At 42.9% G+C, this 21,384-nt stretch overlaps 1 protein-coding gene across 7 annotated transcripts; it reads right to left on the bottom strand.

Moving 5' to 3' along the window:
* Positions 1-228: 228 nt before the first annotated feature.
* LOC139421315 (chromobox protein homolog 8-like) lies at positions 229-21,083 on the bottom strand. 7 transcript variants are annotated; one of them, XM_071172079.1, is made up of 7 exons: positions 20,713-21,046; positions 19,571-19,614; positions 17,884-18,001; positions 16,673-16,738; positions 16,525-16,591; positions 2,318-2,630; positions 229-2,194 (listed from the first exon to the last, which is right to left on the bottom strand). In XM_071172079.1, the coding sequence occupies exons 6-7, from the start codon at positions 2,616-2,618 to the stop codon at positions 1,521-1,523; spliced, it is 975 nt and encodes a 324-aa protein (XP_071028180.1). In that variant the 5' UTR covers positions 2,619-2,630; positions 16,525-16,591; positions 16,673-16,738; positions 17,884-18,001; positions 19,571-19,614; positions 20,713-21,046; the 3' UTR covers positions 229-1,520. The 7 variants fall into 7 exon arrangements, with proteins under 7 accessions (XP_071028180.1, XP_071028174.1, XP_071028175.1 ...); XM_071172073.1 differs by lacking the exon at positions 17,884-18,001 and having other exon boundaries at positions 2,318-2,648; positions 20,713-21,083; XM_071172074.1 differs by lacking the exon at positions 17,884-18,001 and having other exon boundaries at positions 2,327-2,648; positions 20,713-21,083.
* Positions 21,084-21,384: the final 301 nt, after the last annotated feature.

Raw genomic sequence — 21,384 nt, 5'->3', positions numbered from 1 at the left:
GTTTTAGATTTCATCTCACAGTTGAGGTGTACCTATGATAAAAATTACAAACCTCTACATGCTTTGTAAGTAGGAAAACCTGCAAAATCGGCAGTGGATCAAATACTTGTTCTCCCCACTGTACGTGGTTCCCTGAGGAGACTGACCCCTAGTGGTGATAAGAGGCACAAGTTTCTGCAAATGCATTTCCAAAACGGCTGCTAAAATGGACCAGTGAGGACACTTCTGTTACCGCTAACATGTTTTATTCCATGCTAAAATGTTGAGGTAATATCCATCCTGTTTATATGAATCTCAAACACAAGTAGATTTTACACTGTATTTCTAGGCATATGGTATAGAGAAGACATTTGACATGTCATTGTGACCAAAGATACATTTTTTCAACACGTGACATTTAATTTAGCTTTTACATGTGACATGCGATAAATACAACTGAGAACATTTGCTTCAATTTGCACATTTCCTACTGCAACAATGGTGTAAACTGATATCTCCTCTTTAGAAATGCACAAAGGCTTTGTGAGAGGGGTGGACTATCAATTGGTAATACAAGAATATGCCTTTTTTTTTGTTTTACCTGGAAGTAAAAACAATACTTCAACGTAGCCAGCCTTCATCTTGAAATGCTGAACTTCTATCCTTTTAGGAATTCCTTCTTTCCTTTCTATTTTTGTCATAGAAATAAACATATTAAATGAAATGAAGGACAAGGCTGTGCGTGATTGACAGGAGACATGCAGAACTTACTGTAAATACTGAGGAAGACAGTCGACTTTATACAAAAGCGTTAGAAAAAGGAGTAAATGAAATGAGACCTAAAAAACACATTTGGGAATGAGTGGTGTAAACTGATATCTCCTCTTTAGAAATGCACAAAGGCTTAGCAAGAGGGGTGGACTATCAAATGGTTTTACAAAAATAGATTCAGGTAGGCTCTTTTAATTTGAGAAGTAAAATAAAGAAAAACAATACTTCAACACAGCCAGCCTTCATCTTGAAATGCTAAACTTCTATCCCTCCAGGCATTCCTTCTCTCCTTTCTATGTCTTTGTTATAGAAATCAAACTAACAAATCGAATGGAGGACAAGGGTGTGCATGACATACAGGACATGCACAACTTACTGTTAATACTGAGGAAGACAGACGACAATACAAAAGCGTTAGAAAAAAGAGCAACCGAAATGAGCCTCCTGGAATAAGAGACGTTGGAGAAGTAGTAATGTTATAAATATGACATTCAGGAGTCAACTGCTCTCTCCCTCATCCTCTCTTACTAATCTTCTTTTCAGAACCAAACACAATGTGAAAATTACCACCCAATTCTCTAAGGTACAATACCTCACCAAAACCCTAGTAATTGGTATCAATTTATTTTCATAGGCTTTGTAAACATCTTTAATGACAAATTATATTGTGGTTGTTTATCTAAACATGTTCCAATGTGGTAAATTCAACATATGGGCTGCATTTCATGTATAACCTCACATGTTCTCTAATCCTCTCAGAACTCTGTCCTTCAGCTCTTAAAAAACCCTTCAGCTGCCAAGGCCTCTTTGAAAGTTACGGTCAAAGAGTTGATAGTCACATCGGTCACAATCACTTTGCCAGGATTCACTTCTGCGCCACTACTGTCTGGACACTGTGTCACAACCTCTTCACCTTGCTGTTTTGTGTCATTCTCCACCACTTCCTCTGCAACCTCAACATCGGTACAGACCACTGAACCATCAGCCACGGTTTCATCTCCAACATCCACCACTGAAGTGCTATCCCTGTCAATCAGAATATGTCCCCCCATCTCCTCTACCCTGTCAATAAAATAATCTGTCCCCAACCCCTCTACCCTCTCAATAACATTATCTGTGCCTAACCTTTCTACCTTGTCAATCAAGGTATCTGTCCCCAATTCCACTTCGGTGGCACTGTCCACCAACCTATTGCTAATGTTGTCTTTTGGTCCCTCTGCAGAAACACAGCTCTCTGATTGGTCAGTCCTATCTATTTGTTCCTGTCCAGTTTCAGAGGTCCTACCCTCTGACCTGTACCATGCCCCTGTCACCCTCAACAAGGCCCCACCCCCCAATGTCTCATCTCCAGAGCCCAGTGCGGAACCACAACTCTCCACTCTGTCAGTCGGCTCCTCCACTTCCTGCTCCATCATGGGAGAGCTGCACTCTGACCGGCTATGCCCTTAAGAGAGAAAGAGACAGGAAATTAGATCAATATACCACAAATAGGACCAATCCTGACCTTCAAACCGAGATAAAAAATAGATGATCAAATATTTCATTAAATGTTTGATAGAAAACAAACTGAATTGACTGTTTTCACGTGTGTCTGTTGTTAACTCTGATTCCGGTCTCTCCTCTGCGCCTTGCCATTCATGCTCCATGGGGTCCTGTATGCGGGTCAGTGGTTGGAGGGAATTGTTGTCAGGCACAGGTTTGGACACCCTCTGCTTGTTCTTGCGTCTTGCCAGGCGGCGGTAGACGCTCCCTCCCTCCCCCGCCCTGTATGGCAGACTGCCCTGGTCCAGCTCGGAGCCCATGGAGCGCGTAAGGGAGAGGCGCAGACGAGGGGTATCTGGGACTTTGTGTGCACTACGGAGGTCCATGGCATAGATATTCTGTAGGAGAAGAGAAGACTAAAGCCGATGTCACACGAAGCAATTTGGACGCAATTTCTGTTGATTGCAACAAAGTGGCATTTATGATGCTGTGTGTCACCCCAAAAGTTGCCAGCAACTTAGTTGCAACGCAAGAGATAGAAATCAATCCTGTCCCGCAACTGACTGTATGCAATGTCCAATCAGGGCGCAGAAAAAAGTTTACATGAGTGGTCATATCGTTCCGTTTGGAACTCCAACCCAGTACGTTAATGGCCAATCTTCAAAAAGGGATTTAGTCTTCGAGATACCGCTACCCGAGGTATAACAAAGCACAACCATGTTTTTCCATATCTCTAAGGTCTCCCACACAGTGCCTTCGATAAGTATTTAGACCCCTTGACTTCTTCCACATTTTGTTACAGCCTTGTTCTAAAATGGATGAAAGAAAAAAATCCTCAGCAATCTACACACAATACCCAATAATGACAAAGCGAAAACAGGTGTTTGTAAATATGGTATTTGCAAAAATTTGCTAAAGTATTCAGACCCTTTGCTATCAGGCTCGATATTGAGCTCAGGTGCATTCTGTTTCCATTGATCATCCATGAGATGTTTCTACGTCATTGGAGTCCACCTGTGGTAAATTCAATTGATTGGACATGATTTGGAAAGGCCCACACCTGTCTATATAAAGGTCCCAGAATTGACAGTGCATGTCAGAGCAAAATCCAAGCCAAGAGGTAGAAGGAATTGTCCGTAGAGCTCTGAGACAGGGTTGTGTCGAGGAACAGATCTGGGGAAGGGTACCAAAATTGAAGGTCCCCAAGAACACAGTGGCCTCCATCATTCTTAAATGGAAGAAGTTTAGAACCACCAAGACTCTTTCTAGAGCTGGCCGCCTGGCCAAACTGAGCAATCGGGGGAGAAGGTCCTTGGTCAGAGAGGTGACCAAGAACCAGATAGTTACTCTGACAGAGCTCTAGCGTTCCTCTGTGGAGATGGGAGAACCTTTCGGAAGGACAACCATCCTCAGTAAAAGGCACATGTAAGCCCACTTGAAGTTTGCCAAAAGGCACCTAAAGACTCTCAGACCATGGGAAACAAGATTCTCTGGTCTGATGAAACCAAAATTGAACTCTTTGGCCTGAATGCCAAGCGTCACGTCTGGAGGAAACCTGGCACCATCCCTACGGTGAAGCATGGTGGTAGCATCATGCTGTGGCAAAGTTTTTCTGTGGCAGGGTCTGGGAGACTAGTCAGGTTCAAGGGAAAGATGAATGGAGCACAGATATATCCTTGATGAAAACAGAACAGTCAGGACCTCAGACTTGGGCAAACGTTCATCTTCCAACAGGACAACGACCTTAAGCACACAGCCAAGACAACTCAGGATTGGCTTCGGGACAAGTCTCAATGTCTCAGCCAGAGCCGGGACTTGAACCCGATCGAACATCTCTGGAGAGACCTGAAAATAGCTGTGTAGCAATGCTCCACATCCAACCTGACAGAGCTTGAGAGGATCTGCAGAGAAGAATGGGAGAATTTCCCCAAATGTTTTTATTTATTTTTTATTTCACCTTTATTTAACCAGGTAGGCCAGTTGAGAACAAGTTCTAATTTACAACTGCGAGCTGCCCAAGATAAAGCAAAGCAGTGCGACACAAACAACACAGTTATACATGGAATAAACAAACGTACAGTCAATAACACAATAGAAGTCTATATAGTGTGTGCAAATGAAGTAAGATTAGGGAGGTAAGGCAATAAATAGGCCATAATGGCAAAATAATTACAATTTTGCAATTAAACACTAGAGTGATAGCTGTGCAGAAGATGAATGTGCAAGTAGAGATACTGGGGTGCAAAGGAGCAAAAAATAAATAAAATATGGGTATGAGGTAGTTGGGTGGGCTATTTAAAGATGGGCTATGTACAGGTGCAATAATCTGCAAGCTGCTCTGACAGCTGATGCTTAAAGTTAGTGAGGAGGATATGAGTCTCCAGCTTCAGTGATTTTTGCAATTCGTTCCAGTCGTTGGCAGCAGAGAACTGGAAGGAAAGGCAGCCAAAGGGGGAGTTGGCTTTGGGGGTGACCAGTGAAATATACCTGCTGGAGAGTGTGCTACGGGTGTGTGCTGCTATGGTGACCAGTGAGCTGAGATAAGGCGGGGCTTTACCTGGCAAAGACTTATAGATGACCTGGAGCCAATGGGTTTGGCGACGAATATGGGCCAGCCAACGAGAGCATACAGGTGGGTAGTACATAGGGCTGTGGTGACAAAACAGATGGCACTGTGATAGACTGTATCCAATTTGCTGAGTAGAGTGTTGGAAAATATTTTGTAAATTACGTCGCCGAAGTCAAGGATCGGTAGGATAGTCAGTTTTACAAGGGTATGTTTGGCAGCATGAATGAAGGATGCTTTGCTTGCGAAATAGGAAGCCGATTCTAGATTTAATTTTGGATTGGAGATGCTTGATGTGAGTCTGGAAGGAGAGTTTACAGTCTAACCAGACACCTAGGTATTATAGGGGTGGTGGGCCACATAAACTCATTTAATCCAATATTGCAAGCTCTGGTATTGCTAACATTTGGAATATGAGCAGTCAATTATCTGCCCTACATACAAAAAAAACATTAGGACATCTTAAAGCATTTAGGAAATATCACAGGTACAATAGGCGGAAATATCAACTATGAATGAGGAATGAAACTAGACCCTACTCTTGCAATTACGTTAGGGAGCCCCCCTAGATTTGCCTCCAAATCCAATTTCAAACAACGATTCAACCACAAAGACCAATTATGTTTTCCAATGCCTCGCAAATAAGGGCACCTATTGGTAGATGGGTAAAAATTGTGAATGGTGTATCAACACACCCAGTCACTACAAAGAGAAGAGTAGTCCTTCCTAACTCAGTTGCCGGAGGGGAAGGAAACCGCTCAGGGATTTCACCATGAGGCCAATGGTGAATGTAAAACAGTTTGAGTTTTACTTAATCTTGAAATCGAGTTCTTACTATGCTATAAGTAGTAAGACAGCACCACTGAATCATATTCAACTATGAAACCACCGAAGTCCTGTCTTTGCCACGGCAGGCAGTGATTGGCCCCTCCCACAAGGGTATAATATGCACTGCCCTGTCGGAGAGTGTCACTCTTGCTTTATTCAGCCACTGTTGTTTATCAAAGCCACTATTCTTATCATCTGTAAATTCATCTGTACTTATTTTGTCTAAACTGAGCAATTTCAGACGGCCTACAACTTCGACCAAATGGCGAAGAACATACAGTACCAGTCAAATGTTTGGGCACACCTACTCATTCAAGAATTTTTCTTTATTTTTACTATTTTCTACATTGTAGAATAATAGTGAAGACATCAAAACTATGAAATAACACATATGGAATCATATAGTAAACAAAAATGTGTTAAAGAAATTAAAATATATTTTATATTTCAGATTCCTCAAAGTATCCACCCTTTGCCGTGATAACAGTTTTGCACACTCTTGGCATTCTCTCAACCAGCTTCATGGGGTTGTCACCTGGAATGCATTTCAATTAACAGGTGTGCCTTGTTAGAAGTTAATTTATGGAATTTCTTTCCAATCATTTGTGTTGTGACAAGGTAGGGGTGGTATACATATGACAGCCCTATTTGCTAAAAGACCAAGTCCATTTTATGTAAAGAACAGCTCAAATAAGCAAGCAGAAATGACAGTCCATCATTACTTCAAGACATGAAGGTCAGTCAATGCGGAACATTTCAAGAACATTGAAAGTTTCTTCAAGTGCAATTACAAAAACCATCAAGCGCTATGATGAAACTGGCTCTCATGAGGACCGTCACAGGAGGATAAGGTCATTAGAGTTAACTGCACCTCAGATTGCAGCCCAAATAAATGTTTCAAGTAACAGACATGTCAACATCAACTGTTCAGAAGAGACTGTGTGGATCAGGCCTTCATCGGTGAATTGCTGCAAAGAAACCACTACTAAAGGACACCAATAAGAAGAGACTTGCTTGGGTAAAGAAACACGATCAATGGACATTAGACAAGTGGAAATCTGTACTTTGGCCTGATGAGTACAAATGTTTTGTTCCAACCGCCATGGCTTTGTGAGACGCAGAGTAGGTGAACGGATGATCTCCACATGTGTGGTGCCCACTGTGAAGCATGGAGGAGGTGGTGTGATGGTTCTTTGCTGGTGACACTGTCTGTGATTTATTTAGAATTCAAGGCACACTTAACTAGCATGGCTACCACAGCATTCTGCAGCGATACGCCATCCCATCTGGTTTGCGCTTAGTGGAACTATGATTTGTTTTTCAACAGGACAATGACCCAACACACCTCCAGGCTGTGTAAGGGCTATTTGACCAAGAAGGAGAGTGCTGGAGGGCTGCATCAGATGACCTGGTCTCCACAATCAACCAACCTCAACCCAATTGAGATGGCTTGGGATGAGTTGGACTGCAGAGTGACGGAAAAGCAGCCAACAAGTGCTCAGCATATGTGGGAAATCCTTCAAGACTGTTGGAAAAGCATTCCAGGTGAAGCTGGTGGAGAGAATAACAAGAGTGTGCAAAGCTGTCATCAAGGCAAAGGGTGGCTACTTTGAAGAATCAAAAATATATTTTGATTTGTTTAACACTTTGTTGGTTGCTACATGATTCCATATGTGTTATGTCATAGTTTTGATGTCTTCACTATTATTCTACAATGTAGAAAATAGTCAAAATAAAGAAAAGCCCTTGAATGAGTAGGTATGTCCAAACTTTTGACTGGTACTGTATATATATATTTTTCTTTAGATTCTTTCAACATCGGTCCGTTTGTCCGTTTAGTAGCCTGAGTCAGCTAGCTTGCTAGCCACTCTTTGCTAGTGGTCCTTCTAGCTAGCTAGCGAATGCGTCGCACTTGCAGGAGACCAAAAACACTCAAAGAGTGTTCGTAAGCTTTGAGTGAAGGTACCAGAGGGATTCCATCAGGTTTTTCAATTATTTTTTCTCCTCAGGCAGAGATCGTCGTTCCCTCCCGGGATAAAATAGTGCTTCAAGTGCAAGGCACACATGTCGGGGAGGGACGTCACAGAGACTGCGCCCGATGGCTTGGACCAGAGCACGGAGCTGGCTCTTACGGACCCCTTCTTATGTATCCACTGCTCCGGGGTTCCTCTGTCTTCCCTCCATCATCAAGTGCAGCTGGTCTCTAGCTCTCCACCACACAGCTCGTTCCGTATAGCTCCCGGGAGCCTACAGACGAGGAGGTGAGGTGTAGCTCTCCAATACTCAACAGTCTCCACACCTCTGCCCTTCCCGAACCTGCTGCTTATTTCGAGGATGCGGCACACCGGGAGCTGAGAGACTTCCATGCCAGCCAATGGGACGCCTATGGAGATCCTGGCTCAGATGAAAGGGCTCAGAGTGAGGAAGAGACATAGAGGAAGAGGACAATGAGGAGACGCCGGCTGCCCCTCCGATCTCTGACAAGGACCCTTACAACAAGGAGTTCATGGAGGTCCTGGGCAGGGCTTTGACTAAGCTAGGACTAAGCTAGGCCTATCCACAACCAGCCCCTGAAACCATGTTGGCAGGGGCTTACTTCCCACAGTCAGTCACCCAGTCTCTGGCCAGATACCCAGCCCCGCCCTAGACCCTCCCCTGTTCTCAGATGTCAGGAATGAGGTGAGGCGATCCTGGGAGAAGCCACAACAGACACGCTCTTCCATCCAGAGCTTCAACTCATGGTCCAGGATCGACAGAGCCCAAGCTGGGGTATCTGTCCATGCCCCTGCTCAAAGAAACCATACAGTGCCTTGCGAAAGTATTCGGCCCCCTTGAACTTTGCGACCTTTTGCCACATTTCAGGCTTCAAACATAAAGATATAAAACTGTATTTTTTTGTGAAGAATAAACAACAAGTGGGACACAATCATGAAGTGGAACGACATTTATTGGATATTTCACACTTTTTTAACAAATCAAAAACTGAAAAATTGGGCGTGCAAAATTATTCAGCCCCCTTAAGTTAATACTTTGTAGCGCCACCTTTTGCTGCGATTACAGCTGTAAGTCGCTTGGGGTATGTCTCTATCAGTTTTGCACATCGAGAGACTGACATTTTTTCCCATTCCTCCTTGCAAAACAGCTCGAGCTCAGTGAGGTTGGATGGAGAGCATTTGTGAACAGCAGTTTTCAGTTCTTTCCACAGATTCTCGATTGGATTCAGGTCTGGACTTTGACTTGGCCATTCTAACACCTGGATATGTTTATTTTTGAACCATTCCATTGTAGATTTTGCTTTATGTTTTGGATCATTGTCTTGTTGGAAGACAAATCTCCGTCCCAGTCTCAGGTCTTTTGCAGACTCCATCAGGTTTTCTTCCAGAATGGTCCTGTATTTGGCTCCATCCATCTTCCCATCAATTTTAACCATCTTCCCTGTCCCTGTTGAAGAAAAGCAGGCCCAAACCATGATGCTGCCACCACCATGTTTGACAGTGGGGATGGTGTGTTCAGCTGTGTTGCTTTTACGCCAAACATAACGTTTTGCATTGTTGCCAAAAAGTTCAATTTTGGTTTCATCTGACCAGAGCACCTTCTTCCACATGTTTGGTGTGTCTCCCAGGTGGCTTGTGGCAAACTTTAAACAACACTTTTTATGGATATCTTTAAGAAATGGCTTTCTTCTTGCCACTCTTCCATAAAGGCCAGATTTGTGCAATATACGACTGATTGTTGTCCTATGGACAGAGTCTCCCACCTCAGCTGTAGATCTCTGCAGTTCATCCAGATTGATCATGGGCCTCTTGGCTGCATCTCTGATCAGTCTTCTCCTTGTATGAGCTGAAAGTTTAGAGGGACGGCCAGGTCTTGGTAGATTTGCAGTGGTCTGATACTCCTTCCATTTCAATATTATCGCTTGCACAGTGGTCCTTGGGATGTTTAAAGCTTGGGAAATCTTTTTGTATCCAAATCCGGCTTTAAACTTCTTCACAACAGTATCTCGGACCTGCCTGGTGTGTTCATTGTTCTTCATGATGCTCTCTGCGCTTTTAACGGACCTCTGAGACTATCACAGTGCAGGTGCATTTATACGGAGACTTGATTACACACAGGTGGATTGTATTTATCATCATTAGTCATTTAGGTCAACATTGGATCATTCAGAGATCCTCACTGAACTTCTGGAGAGAGTTTGCTGCACTGAAAGTAAAGGGGCTGAATAATTTTGCACGCCCAATTTTTCAGTTTTTGAATTGTTAAAAAAGTTTGAAATATCCAATAAATGTCGTTCCACTTCATGATTGTGTCCCACTTGTTGTTGATTCTTCACAAAAAAATACAGTTTTATATCTTTATGTTTGAAGCCTGAAATGTGGCAAAAGGTCCCAAAGTTCAAGGGGGCCGAATACTTTCGCAAGGCACTGTAGCCTCACACCTCTCAGTAGCCTCTGCGGCAGTGAAGCCGCAGCTATCATCCAGACTATGACGTATTATCGCTTCCCTGGCGGAGAAGTCTTACAAGGCAGCCGGCCAAGTCAGCAGCCATGTTGAACACCATGGCCATCCTCCAGGCCTACCGGGCCCAGCTCCTCCAGGACATGGAACGGCAGGCTACTCCAGAGATGTACGTTGAGCTCAAGAAGGCGACAGACTTCACTCTACACATGACGAGGTGTGCTGCCCAGAACACGGGCAGAATCATAGGATTCTTGGTCATGATACACCGTCACTTGTGGCTCAACCTCACCCAAACGTCAGAAAGGGAGAAGAACGTGCTGCTGAATGCTCCTGTCACAGTATATGGGCTATTCAGGCCTATCGTGGAGACCATCACACACAAGTTTGAGCAGCAACAGAAGGGCTCTGCAGCCTTCAAGGCTATCATGCCACTCAGGCCCCGGGCTCCTTTCCCTGCCCCATCCCAACCAGCCTTCGCCAAGACAGGGGAGGCTCGCCATTGCTCTGTGAGTGCTTCCCAGGCCCAGGACAGACCCACTCAGACGCCTGAGGTGTCCCACGCTGGTGCGAGAGGCTAGAACTGCAATCCTTTCCGCCCTCAGCAACAGCACGCTGCCCAGGCGTACAGAGTGGATAAACCACTGAGGGCCTGTGAGCCTTCCTGTGAGGGACTTCGTGTTGTATTCTACAGTCAGAGAATCCTGCTCCACGCCTGGTAGCAACATGAAAGAGAAGACTAGCTACACATTGCGGACTGCCAGCAAAAGCCGCCCGGTATATGTGCACACAAGACACACACTTCCACACATCCCTCCAGCGCACACTAAGTGTACACACTCCTGTGTCTCCCATCCATTCTCCTTTCCACTCGTTCTTATGAGCGCCATGGCCTTAGACAAAGATTCCATGAGCACAAGGCAAAACATAGGGCTGGGACAGTTAGGTTTCACAGAGACACACAGTTTAATTCCAGTCATACAGCAGCCTCTGCCTGTGACTTGGCTAAACAGTCAAAAATATAAGTCGTCAAACTGCACAGCAGCCTCTGCCTGTAGCCCAGTTAGCTATTCCAAATCAAATGACAGCCCTGCCCTGTCCAGCAGACTGAGTGTATGGAAACATGAATGCACAGCTTCCCCTTGGGTAATGAATACAATTTGGAAGGGTTACGCGTTGCAGTTTGCTGGTGTCACGCCCACGACAGTTTCAGCTCAAGCGGCCCCTATTCTAGAACAGGAAATAACCTTGTAGGAAAAGGAGCTATTCGCCCAGTTATGGAAGCAGACAAAATTACGGATCATTATCAGCCATATTTTCGTGTGCCAAGAAAGACAGTGGCATGAGACTGATCTTAGATTTGAGGGTGTTGAATAAATCATTACAAAAACCTTTCGCATGTTAACACACCGCTGTCTATTCAAAGTAGTCAGACAGACAGGATACGGATATTGTGCTATCTAGACGACTGTCTTATAATAGCGAAGTCGAGAGAATTGGTCGAGACACACACCAGGATAGTGATAAATCATATCCACAATCTGGTTTTCCTGATAAACTGTGAAAAGAGTTCTCTCACTCTTCACCAACAGACAAGCTTCTTAGGCTTGGAACTGAACTCTATGCACTCACGTCTAACAGTCACCAGACAGAGGTGCATTCTGACTGCAGCATGCACACTCCACCGGAGCCGTACTTTCAGGGCTTGCCGGGTTATGGTTTCACAGGGGCTGATGGTTGTGGCATCAGCAGTTTTACCACTTGGCCTATTACGCATGAGACCTATCCAACAATGGTTTATAAGCCAACGCATTCATCCGAACAGAGACCGTTATCGAATGATAACCATTACGTGGCAATGTCACCACAGCCTATCCTGCTGGCAAATCCCAAGGATACTCTCAGCTGGGGTCCAGCTGGGTCCAGTAGTCTTGCAGGTTGTCATAAAGACCGACACCTCCCTGAAGGGATGGGGGGGAAGTTTACGATGGACGCATAACGAACAGTCAGTGGGAAGAACACAAATCTTTATGTAAATGTTTTGGAGCTGGAAGCGATTCGGCTGGTTCTATTACATTTTGCCCCCAGGAGAGAGGCAAAACATTTTTTCGGAATGAATCACGTTCCGATTCATTCCAACAACTCAACCTCGATCACGTACGTCAATCGCCAGGGCGGAGTCCGCTCAGACAAGTGGCATCACGGATCATCTGTGGGGACACACACACACACCTGCGCTCACTGTCAGCAGCGCACATTCCAGGCCAGTTGAATCTAGGTGCAGACCTATTGTCGAGAGGATAGCCTCAGTCTGCGGAGTGGCGTATCCAGCCACAGGTGATAGAGGTGATTTGATGCCAGTTTGGACGAGCCTTACCAAGAAAATACTGAATGTTCCTCATTGGCCTAGTTTCAGTTTTTGCTTAAATCAGCTTGAAAATCTATAGCAAGACTTGAAAATGGCTGTCTAGCAAAATTCAACAACCAACTTGACAAAGCTTGAAGAATAAACAAATAAATAATTTGTGATGCACATTGGGATGTTCCAGTGCACTCTTATACTGTTCAGGTTGAGCTGCTTCTTCCAGACAATCATGTCAACCATCCTGGCTGTCTGCCCCGGAGTTGCCGTATATGTTGACTTTTTGACATTATGGTGTATGGGGAGCATGCAACCACACGTCACAAGCGCATAAGGTTCACTACAATGAGCCAACACAACCTGACACTCATTGACAAGAAATGCCATCAACTTAGTGGGCATGTCATAGGAATTGCACTGATAGGCCCACTCCACCATCCGTCCTCTTCTCAGGCAGTTACTAGAGACAGAGACACCATGGAACTGGACTGCCTCATGTCAGGAGGCCATTCAACAGCCAACATGCTGTCTGGAAATTAATGGAGAGCATTGCCCTCATACCTATTTAGCTACCAACCATGGCTGGCCAGCCCATGTGACACCTGAAATGGGCGGAATCGTAAAGAAAGAGCTCTCATGCTGGGGTGACATATGCATTGGTCTGGAAAACTGTGCAGTAATTCCAACATACCTATAAAGAAAATATGCCATTTATGGCAAACAAGAGGAACCCCTGGATGGTAAAACTTGCTGTATGTGATTGTTTATGGTGGCTGCCCCAGAACTACAACCACCACTGGCTACTTTGTCTCCTCACCCTGTTAGGACACACCCATGTCCTGGTCACCTCAGAGACTTTGAATCAACGCTGCACATTTTGTTTTATTGGGGAAAAGAGGGCTGTAAATATACAGTGCATTCAGAAAGTATTCAGACCTTTTGACTTTTTCCACATTTTGTTACGTTACAGCGTTATTCTAAAATGTATTAAATCGTTTTTTCCCCCTTATCAATCTACACACAATACACCATAATGAGAAAGCAAAAACAGGTTTTTGGGAATATAACATTTGCATAAGTATTCAGATCCTTTAATTTGGCAGCGATTACAGCCTCAAGTCTTCTTGGGTATGGCACTACAAGCTTGGCACACCTGTATTTGGGGAGTTTCTCCCATTCTTCTCTGCAGATCCTCTCAAGCTCTGTCAGGTTGGATGGGGAGAGTCGCTACACTGAAAAACATCCCCACAGTCACTGAAAAACATCCCCACAGCATGATGCTGCCACATCCATGCTTCACCGTAGGGATGGTGCCAGGTTTCCTCCAGACGTGACGCTTGGAATTCAGGCCAAAGAGTTCAATCTTGGTTTCATCAGACCAGAGAATCTTGCTTCTCATGGTCTGAAAGTCCTTTAGGTGCCTTTTGGCAAACTCCAAGTGGGCTGTTGTGCCATTTACTGAGGAGTGGCTTCCATCTGGCCACTCTACCATAAAGGCCTGATTGTGCTGCAGAGATGGTTGTCCTTCTGTAAGGTTCTCCCATCTCCACAGAGGAACTCTGGAGCTCTGTCAGAGTGACCATCGGCTTCTTGGTCACCTCTCTGACCAAGGACCTTCTCCCCCGATTGCTGAGTTTGGCCTTGCGGCCAGCTCGAGGAAGAGTCTTGGTGGTTCCAACTTCTTCCATTTAAGAATAATGGAAGCCACTGTGTTCTTGGGGACCTTCAATGCTGCAGACATTTTTTTGTGTACCCTTCTCCAGAACTTTGCCTCATGGCTTGGTTTTTGCTCTGACATGCACTGTCAACTGTGGGACCTTTCCAAGGTGTGTGCCTTTCCAAATCATATCCCATCAATTGAATTTACCACAGGTGGACTCCAATCAAGTTGTAGAAACCTCTCACGGATGATCAATGGAAACAGGATGCACCTGAGCAAAATGTCTAGTCTCATAGCAAAGGGTCTGAATACTTACAGTGCCTTGCGAAAGTATTCGGCCCCCTTGAACTTTGCGACCTTTTGCCACATTTCAGGCTTCAAACATAAAGATATAAAACTGTATTTTTTTGTGAAGAATCAACAACAAGTGGGACACAATCATGAAGTGGAACGACATTTATTGGATATTTCAAACTTTTTTAACAAATCAAAAACTGAAAAATTGGGCGTGCAAAATTATTCAGCCCCCTTAAGTTAATACTTTGTAGCGCCACCTTTTGCTGTGATTACAGCTGTAAGTCGCTTGGGGTATGTCTCTATCAGTTTTGCACATCGAGAGACTGAATTTTTTTCCCATTCCTCCTTGCAAAACAGCTCGAGCTCAGTGAGGTTGGATGGAGAGCATTTGTGAACAGCAGTTTTCAGTTCTTTCCACAGATTCTCGATTGGATTCAGGTCTGGACTTTGACTTGGCCATTCTAACACCTGGATATGTTTATTTTTGAACCATTCCATTGTAGATTTTGCTTTATGTTTTGGATCATTGTCTTGTTGGAAGACAAATCTCCGTCCCAGTCTCAGGTCTTTTGCAGACTCCATCAGGTTTTCTTCCAGAATGGTCCTGTATTTGGCTCCATCCATCTTCCCATCAATTTTAACCATCTTCCCTGTCCCTGCTGAAGAAAAGCAGGCCCAAACCATGATGCTGCCACCACCATGTTTGACAGTGGGCATGGTGTGTTCAGGGTGATGAGCTGTGTTGCTTTTACGCCAAACATAACGTTTTGCATTGTTGCCAAAAAGTTCAATTTTGGTTTAATCTGACCAGAGCACCTTCTTCCACATGTTTGGTGTGTCTCCCAGGTGGCTTGTGGCAAACTTTAAACGACACTTTTTATGGATATCTTTAAGAAATGGCTTTCTTCTTGACACTCTTCCATAAAGGCCAGATTTGTGCAATATACGACTGATTGTTGTCCTATGGACAGAGTCTCCCACCTCAGCTGTAGATCTCTGCAGTTCATCCAGAGTGATCATGGGCCTCTTGGCTGCATCTCTGATCAGTCTTCTCCTTGTATGAGCTGAAAGTTTAGAGGGACGGCCAGGTCTTGGTAGATTTGCAGTGGTCTGATACTCCTTCCATTTCAATATTATTGCTTGCACAGTGCTCCTTGGGATGTTTAAAGCTTGGGAAATCTTTTTGTATCCAAATCCGGCTTTAAACGTCTTCACAACAGTATCTCGGACCTGCCTGGTGTGTTCCTTGTTCTTCATGATGCTCTCTGCGCTTTTAACGGACCTCTGAGACTATCACAGTGCAGGTGCATTTATACGGAGACTTGATTACACACAGGTGGATTGTATTTATCATCATTAGTCATTTAGGTCAACATTGGATCATTCAGAGATCCTCACTGAACTTCTGGAGAGTTTGCTGCACTGAAAGTAAAGGGGCTGAATAATTTTGCACGCCCAATTTTTCAGTTTTTGAATTGTTAAAAAAGTTTGAAATATCCAATAAATGTCGTTCCACTTCATGATTGTGTCCCACTTGTTGTTGATTCTTCACAAAAAAAATACAGTTTTATATCTTTATGTTTGAAGCCTGAAATGTGGCAAAAGGTCGCAAAGTTCAAGGGGGCCGAATACTTTCGCAAGGCACTGTACGTAAATAAGGTATCTGTTTTTTATTACATTTGCAAACATTTCTAAAAACCTGTTTTCGCTTTGTCATTATGGGGTATGTGTTTAGATTGATTAGGAAATGTTTTTATTTAATCAATTTTAGAATAAGGCTGTAACGTAACAAAATGTTGAAAAAGTCAAGGGATCTGAATACTTTACGAATGCACTGTATATCGATGTTCTTACAATTAGTAAACATTTGGATTATCAAATAATTTATGCAACCGTGATGACAAGATTGGACATTGCATGCAATTTCAATTGCGTTTGAACTGCTTCATGTATCAGCAAAGTTACTTGAGATGACACATAAATTGCTTTGTGTGACGCAGGCTTAAGATAAAAGTATATTAAGTTAAGTTTAGTCATTTTTGTAATTGCTATGTTAATGTAAGGGACATAAAAATGGATTAAGAAAGTGGATGTTCTGGACAAGGAGAAAGGTAAGCGCTGTACCCGCAAGACGAGTCTCCGTGGTCTGAGTCCTTTCCTGCGGTATGCCAGGGCTCGGTCCTTCTCCTCCCTGATAAGACACAGAGAATATGAAATTGCAATGGCTGGAGCAAAAGTAGTATGCAGTATTCATACTAACAGCACTACTCACTTCTCTTCATAAGCCAGCACCAGGCGTGGGTCCAGTATGTGGTCCTCTGGTTCCCAGGTGCTATACCTGTAAAACAATCACGCTCTATAAGCACTGTTTATGCAGGATCATCATGGCATGATCCCTTGAATAAGGCAAGGAGGTACAATGACAGGAGTTGTTATAGAATCATATGTGAACTTTCAATGAATTTATGTATAGCGACTGCTAGCGGTTATACCTTACCTTTTAAAACCCTGGCAGATTGTAAATTGTCAATAGATATCATTACAAATACACCAAATCAATCACCAGACACATTTAAATGTCAACCTCTATTGCGCAAGTGAGTCGTTCTGGAATTTGTTATGGTTTCCCCACTTGTCTTGACTCCTGAGGGGTATACTGCTAAGCGGGATAGAGGAGTTAGCGAGCTAACTTTGGTCAATTCTGAGTTCAACTCTCGATAACTGTTGGCTCACCTTTTAGCCAGGTAAATTTATATGGCAACGAATACTTTAGCTCTAACCTGCTCTGGGGCAGGCTAACTTCACTTTATCCTAAATTAAGTGCTTGAGCTGAGAGTTGAGGACCAATCAAATCAGATTCCCTCCCTCTCGCAAAGAGCAAGTCATCATCCTCTTCATTCGCCGAAACCATTTAAGAGGACTGATTATTTTTTTTTATTGTGTTAATAATATTCAAATACCCTACAGTATCTCACTACACATTTAGTAATGTGTAGTGAGAATTTGAAACGTCACACACAGTACAATTTTCACATGACTTAATACAATAATTTTATTGATAGGTGTGGGGGGAAAAAAGGTGCTTGTGCACACAAAGACAGCATTAACAATTGTGTAATAAAAGACACCACTTCTAATAACCTATTTCACACCATAGCCTGCTGAATTTGCAGGATAAGTTCTTTAATTTCAGCAAAAACGTCAAATGTGGCACAGACTTGCTGATGGATTCCTGTTTCAGCATTTTATCAATGAAAATTTTGGCGTTCGACTAGTCACGTGCGACATGCAAGCGCAGTTACAAACCTGGCTGGAGTTAGCGGCAGCTGAAGAATCTAAATGCATGGTCGTAACATGGATGAAGCCTGAGCTGGAATGTGAAGCTTAGTGAAGCTAGCTAGCTTTGGAAAATCCTGAGTAGATCTAGCTAGCGTCGTAGTATACCCCTCTATTTCTATTGAAAGTGTTGGTAAACAAGGGTACCCTTCAGTTTTAGATGCGTGCGGAATCGGATTAACGCTGGATCTGGACGGACTCTTCACATTACGAAAATGCACCAAATGGCGTACGGTGGTTGCCAGTTCTCCTGTCAGTGTACTTCCTTGATTAAGGAAATCGGAATTAGGGGTGTTAAATATAAGATGCACTCTAACCAATGATATGAGGTTTTTACTAAGACATCAGAAGCAGAGGGAACATTACAGTGCCTTCAGAAAGTATTCACACCCGTTGACTTATTCCACATTTTGTTGTGTTACAGCCTGAATTCAAAATGGATTAAATATATTTTCTCACCCATCTACACACAATACCCTACAAAACATGTTTTTAGACATTTTAATTTACATAGGTATTCAATCCCCTGAGTCAATACATGTTAGAATCACCTTTGGCAGCGATTTCAGCTGTGATTCTTTCTGGGTAAGTCTCTTTCCACACCTGGATTATGCAAAATTTGCCCATTATTGTTTTCAAAATTATTTAAATTCTGTTAAATTGGTTATTGATCATTGCTAGACAACCATTTTCAGATCTTGCAATAGATTTAAGTCAAAACTTAAGGCCACTGGCCTTGTGTTTTAGGTTATTGTCTTGCTGAAAGGTGAATTCATCTCCCAGTGTCTGGTGGAAAGCAGACTGAACCAGCTTTTCCTCAAGGATTTTGCATGTGCTTAGCTCCATTCCATTTTTTTAATCCTGAAAAACTCCCCAGTCCTTAACGATTACAAGCATACACATAACATGATGCAGCCACCACTATGCTTGAAATTAGGAGAGTTGTATTCATTAATGTGTTGTATTGGATTTTTCCCAAATATAACACTTCGTATTCCAGACAAAAAGTGAATTGCTTTGCCACATTTTTTGCAGTGTTACTTTAGTGCCTTGTTGCAAACAGGATGCATGTTATGGAATATTTTTTATTCTGTACAGGCTTCCTTCTTTTCACTCTGTCAATTAGGTTAGTATTGTGGAGTAACTACAACGTTGTGGATCCATCCTTAGTTCTCCTATCACAGCCATTAAAATGTTTTAAAGTCACCATTGGCATCATGGTGAAATCCCTGAGCGGTTTCCTTCCTCTCCAACAACTAAGTTAGGAAGGACACCTACATTTATTTTTACCCATCTACCAATAGGGGCCCTTCTTGGCGAGGCATTGGAAAACTTCCCTGGTCTTTGTGGTTTAATCTGTGTTTGACATTCACTGCTCACCGGAGGGACCTTACAGATAACTAACTGTATGTGTGCAGTACAAAGATGAGGTAGTAATAAAAAAAATAATGTTCAACACTATTATTGCACACAGAGTGAGTCCAAGCAACTCATTATGTGACTTGTAAAGCAAATGTTTACTTATTTAGGCTTGCCATAACAAAAGGGTTGAATACTTATTGGCACAATACATTTGCGCTTTTCATTTTTAATTCATTTGTAAACTTTTCTAAAAATATAATTCTACTTTGATATTATGGGGTATTGTGAACAATTTTTTATAATTTTTAATTCAGGCTGTAACACAGCAAAATATGGAAAAAGTCAATGGGTGTAAATAATTTCTGATGGCACTATATGTACCCAGGTCAGTGGGAGGATAAAATATCAGTCATACATACATGACTCATAAACATTTGTAATGCATTCACTAATTAATAAGAAGAATACTTACTTTGGTGGCCATCCCTGCCACTTCAATAAGTATTCCACATTACCCTAAGAAGCAAAAGAGAAAGGCACATTTAGCAAGAGAGCAAATAACACAATTAGTACTCTTTGCACGGTAGTTCATGGAGCATACAAAGATGACTGTCGCTTTAAAGGGTCGGTGTCGAGATCATTGGGGTAATTTTTAATTTTCAAATGGAGATTGTACGAGATGACGTCAATGTAAAGGCCTCGAACTCTACTATTGTGATGACGTGATCGCACATGGATGGGTTTTTATGTAAAATAGTTTTATTGAACGTCAAAAAGCGATGGAAATAGGTAGGACTTTACATGTAAACAACTTGTATTGCGCAACGTGCTGCACATCGAAGGTCTCCGCTTTGGACCACCCATTGACAAAATATAATTGTACGGCGTGCGTGTATAGAATACTCAATACATAGAATGAAACATTACTGTATTATAATCTTCAATTTTCAAACCAACTTTACCACATTAAAGCATAAGTAAATGAATAGTAAGATTCATACCATAAAAAAACAAACACATAGGCTCATTGTGATGATCATACTACAACAACATAATAGGACTATATTGAATGGATCATGCGAGGTGTAACATTACGCAGCAGTTTTTGTTCTCACGCAGATACCCCAATCCATCATCCCGTCCTCTGTTCTCCTCCTGTTGGCGTAACGTACAAAAAAACTGCGTAGCTCACACACATTGGCCGCGCGGACAATCCCACCAGTGATACCCCACGATGGAGACCCGATTTTGGTAAACACACCCCTTCTACATTTTACTACTTGAGGTAGTCTATATTCAGAACATACAACATACACAAACCAAGGAAAACGAAAATATTCCACAATCGCTTTATTCAAAATGATGTAGCCAACAGGCAACATTCTGTGCAGAATCTATTATCAACTTTTTGCGTGTTATAATTAGCAGCTTTCACGCAACAGAATGACAATATTAATATATTGCGTAAACTACGGAAAGTGCGTAGCAATACTTTTGTGTAATGGCTGATATAGACTCTGTAAGAGTACAGGTAGAACATTGGCTGTTAAAACCATAAGACACCAATGATAGGTAGACTACATTTCTATTCGGAAGCACGGCTACATTGCTTACCTTTCTGACTCTCTTCTTGGTTATTGATTCAACTGCAAACACTTGTTCGCCTATAGATGACAGTTCCATCGCTCCTAGGCTGCTAGTCGCACGCTCAAAACAGGGAACGCGGAATGTTTCTCGTTCTTTCCAAGACAAATCCCCCAAACTCACTGCAGCGGCTAAAACAAGATTTTTACCTACTCTACAACCATGTTCTATTCTTGGAGTCTTTATCACTTACTCACATGCAAGTATTAGATAGTTGAGCGGTATTTTAGGTTCTCTTATTGAGTTTTAAAAATCTGCGACACATCACTGCCTGGCGCGTGCTTCAGTCAAGCGCGCTCCCTCTGACTCTGGTACGATGCGCCGAGCCCCCAATAATGGACAGAGAAGAAGAGGCTAAGCGAGAGGGTTTACTTCGCTCAAAATCTGTCCCACGAAAATCAGACCACGAAGTGAGTATTTTTTGCTAAATTGCGACGTGAGGATTATTTGATATAATTTAACTTTCGTAATGGTTAGGTTGTTGCAAATGCACTGATATAAGTGGACACACGTGGTATTCCGTCAACTTTTAAAAAACTACTTTATATTGGAGTTGTGCCTCTTGTTCACACGCGTATCTGCCCTCTCATTGGCTAGAATGGCCCCACCTGATCGCGCCTCCTCCCGCTGCCTTCCATCTTT

The sequence above is a fragment of the Oncorhynchus clarkii genome, chromosome 12 (genome assembly GCF_045791955.1).
Source record: "Oncorhynchus clarkii lewisi isolate Uvic-CL-2024 chromosome 12, UVic_Ocla_1.0, whole genome shotgun sequence".
Lineage (NCBI taxonomy): Eukaryota > Metazoa > Chordata > Actinopteri > Salmoniformes > Salmonidae > Oncorhynchus > Oncorhynchus clarkii.
The sequence above is the reverse complement of the archived record's forward strand: the minus strand, read 5'-3'. Positions and strand labels throughout refer to the sequence as shown.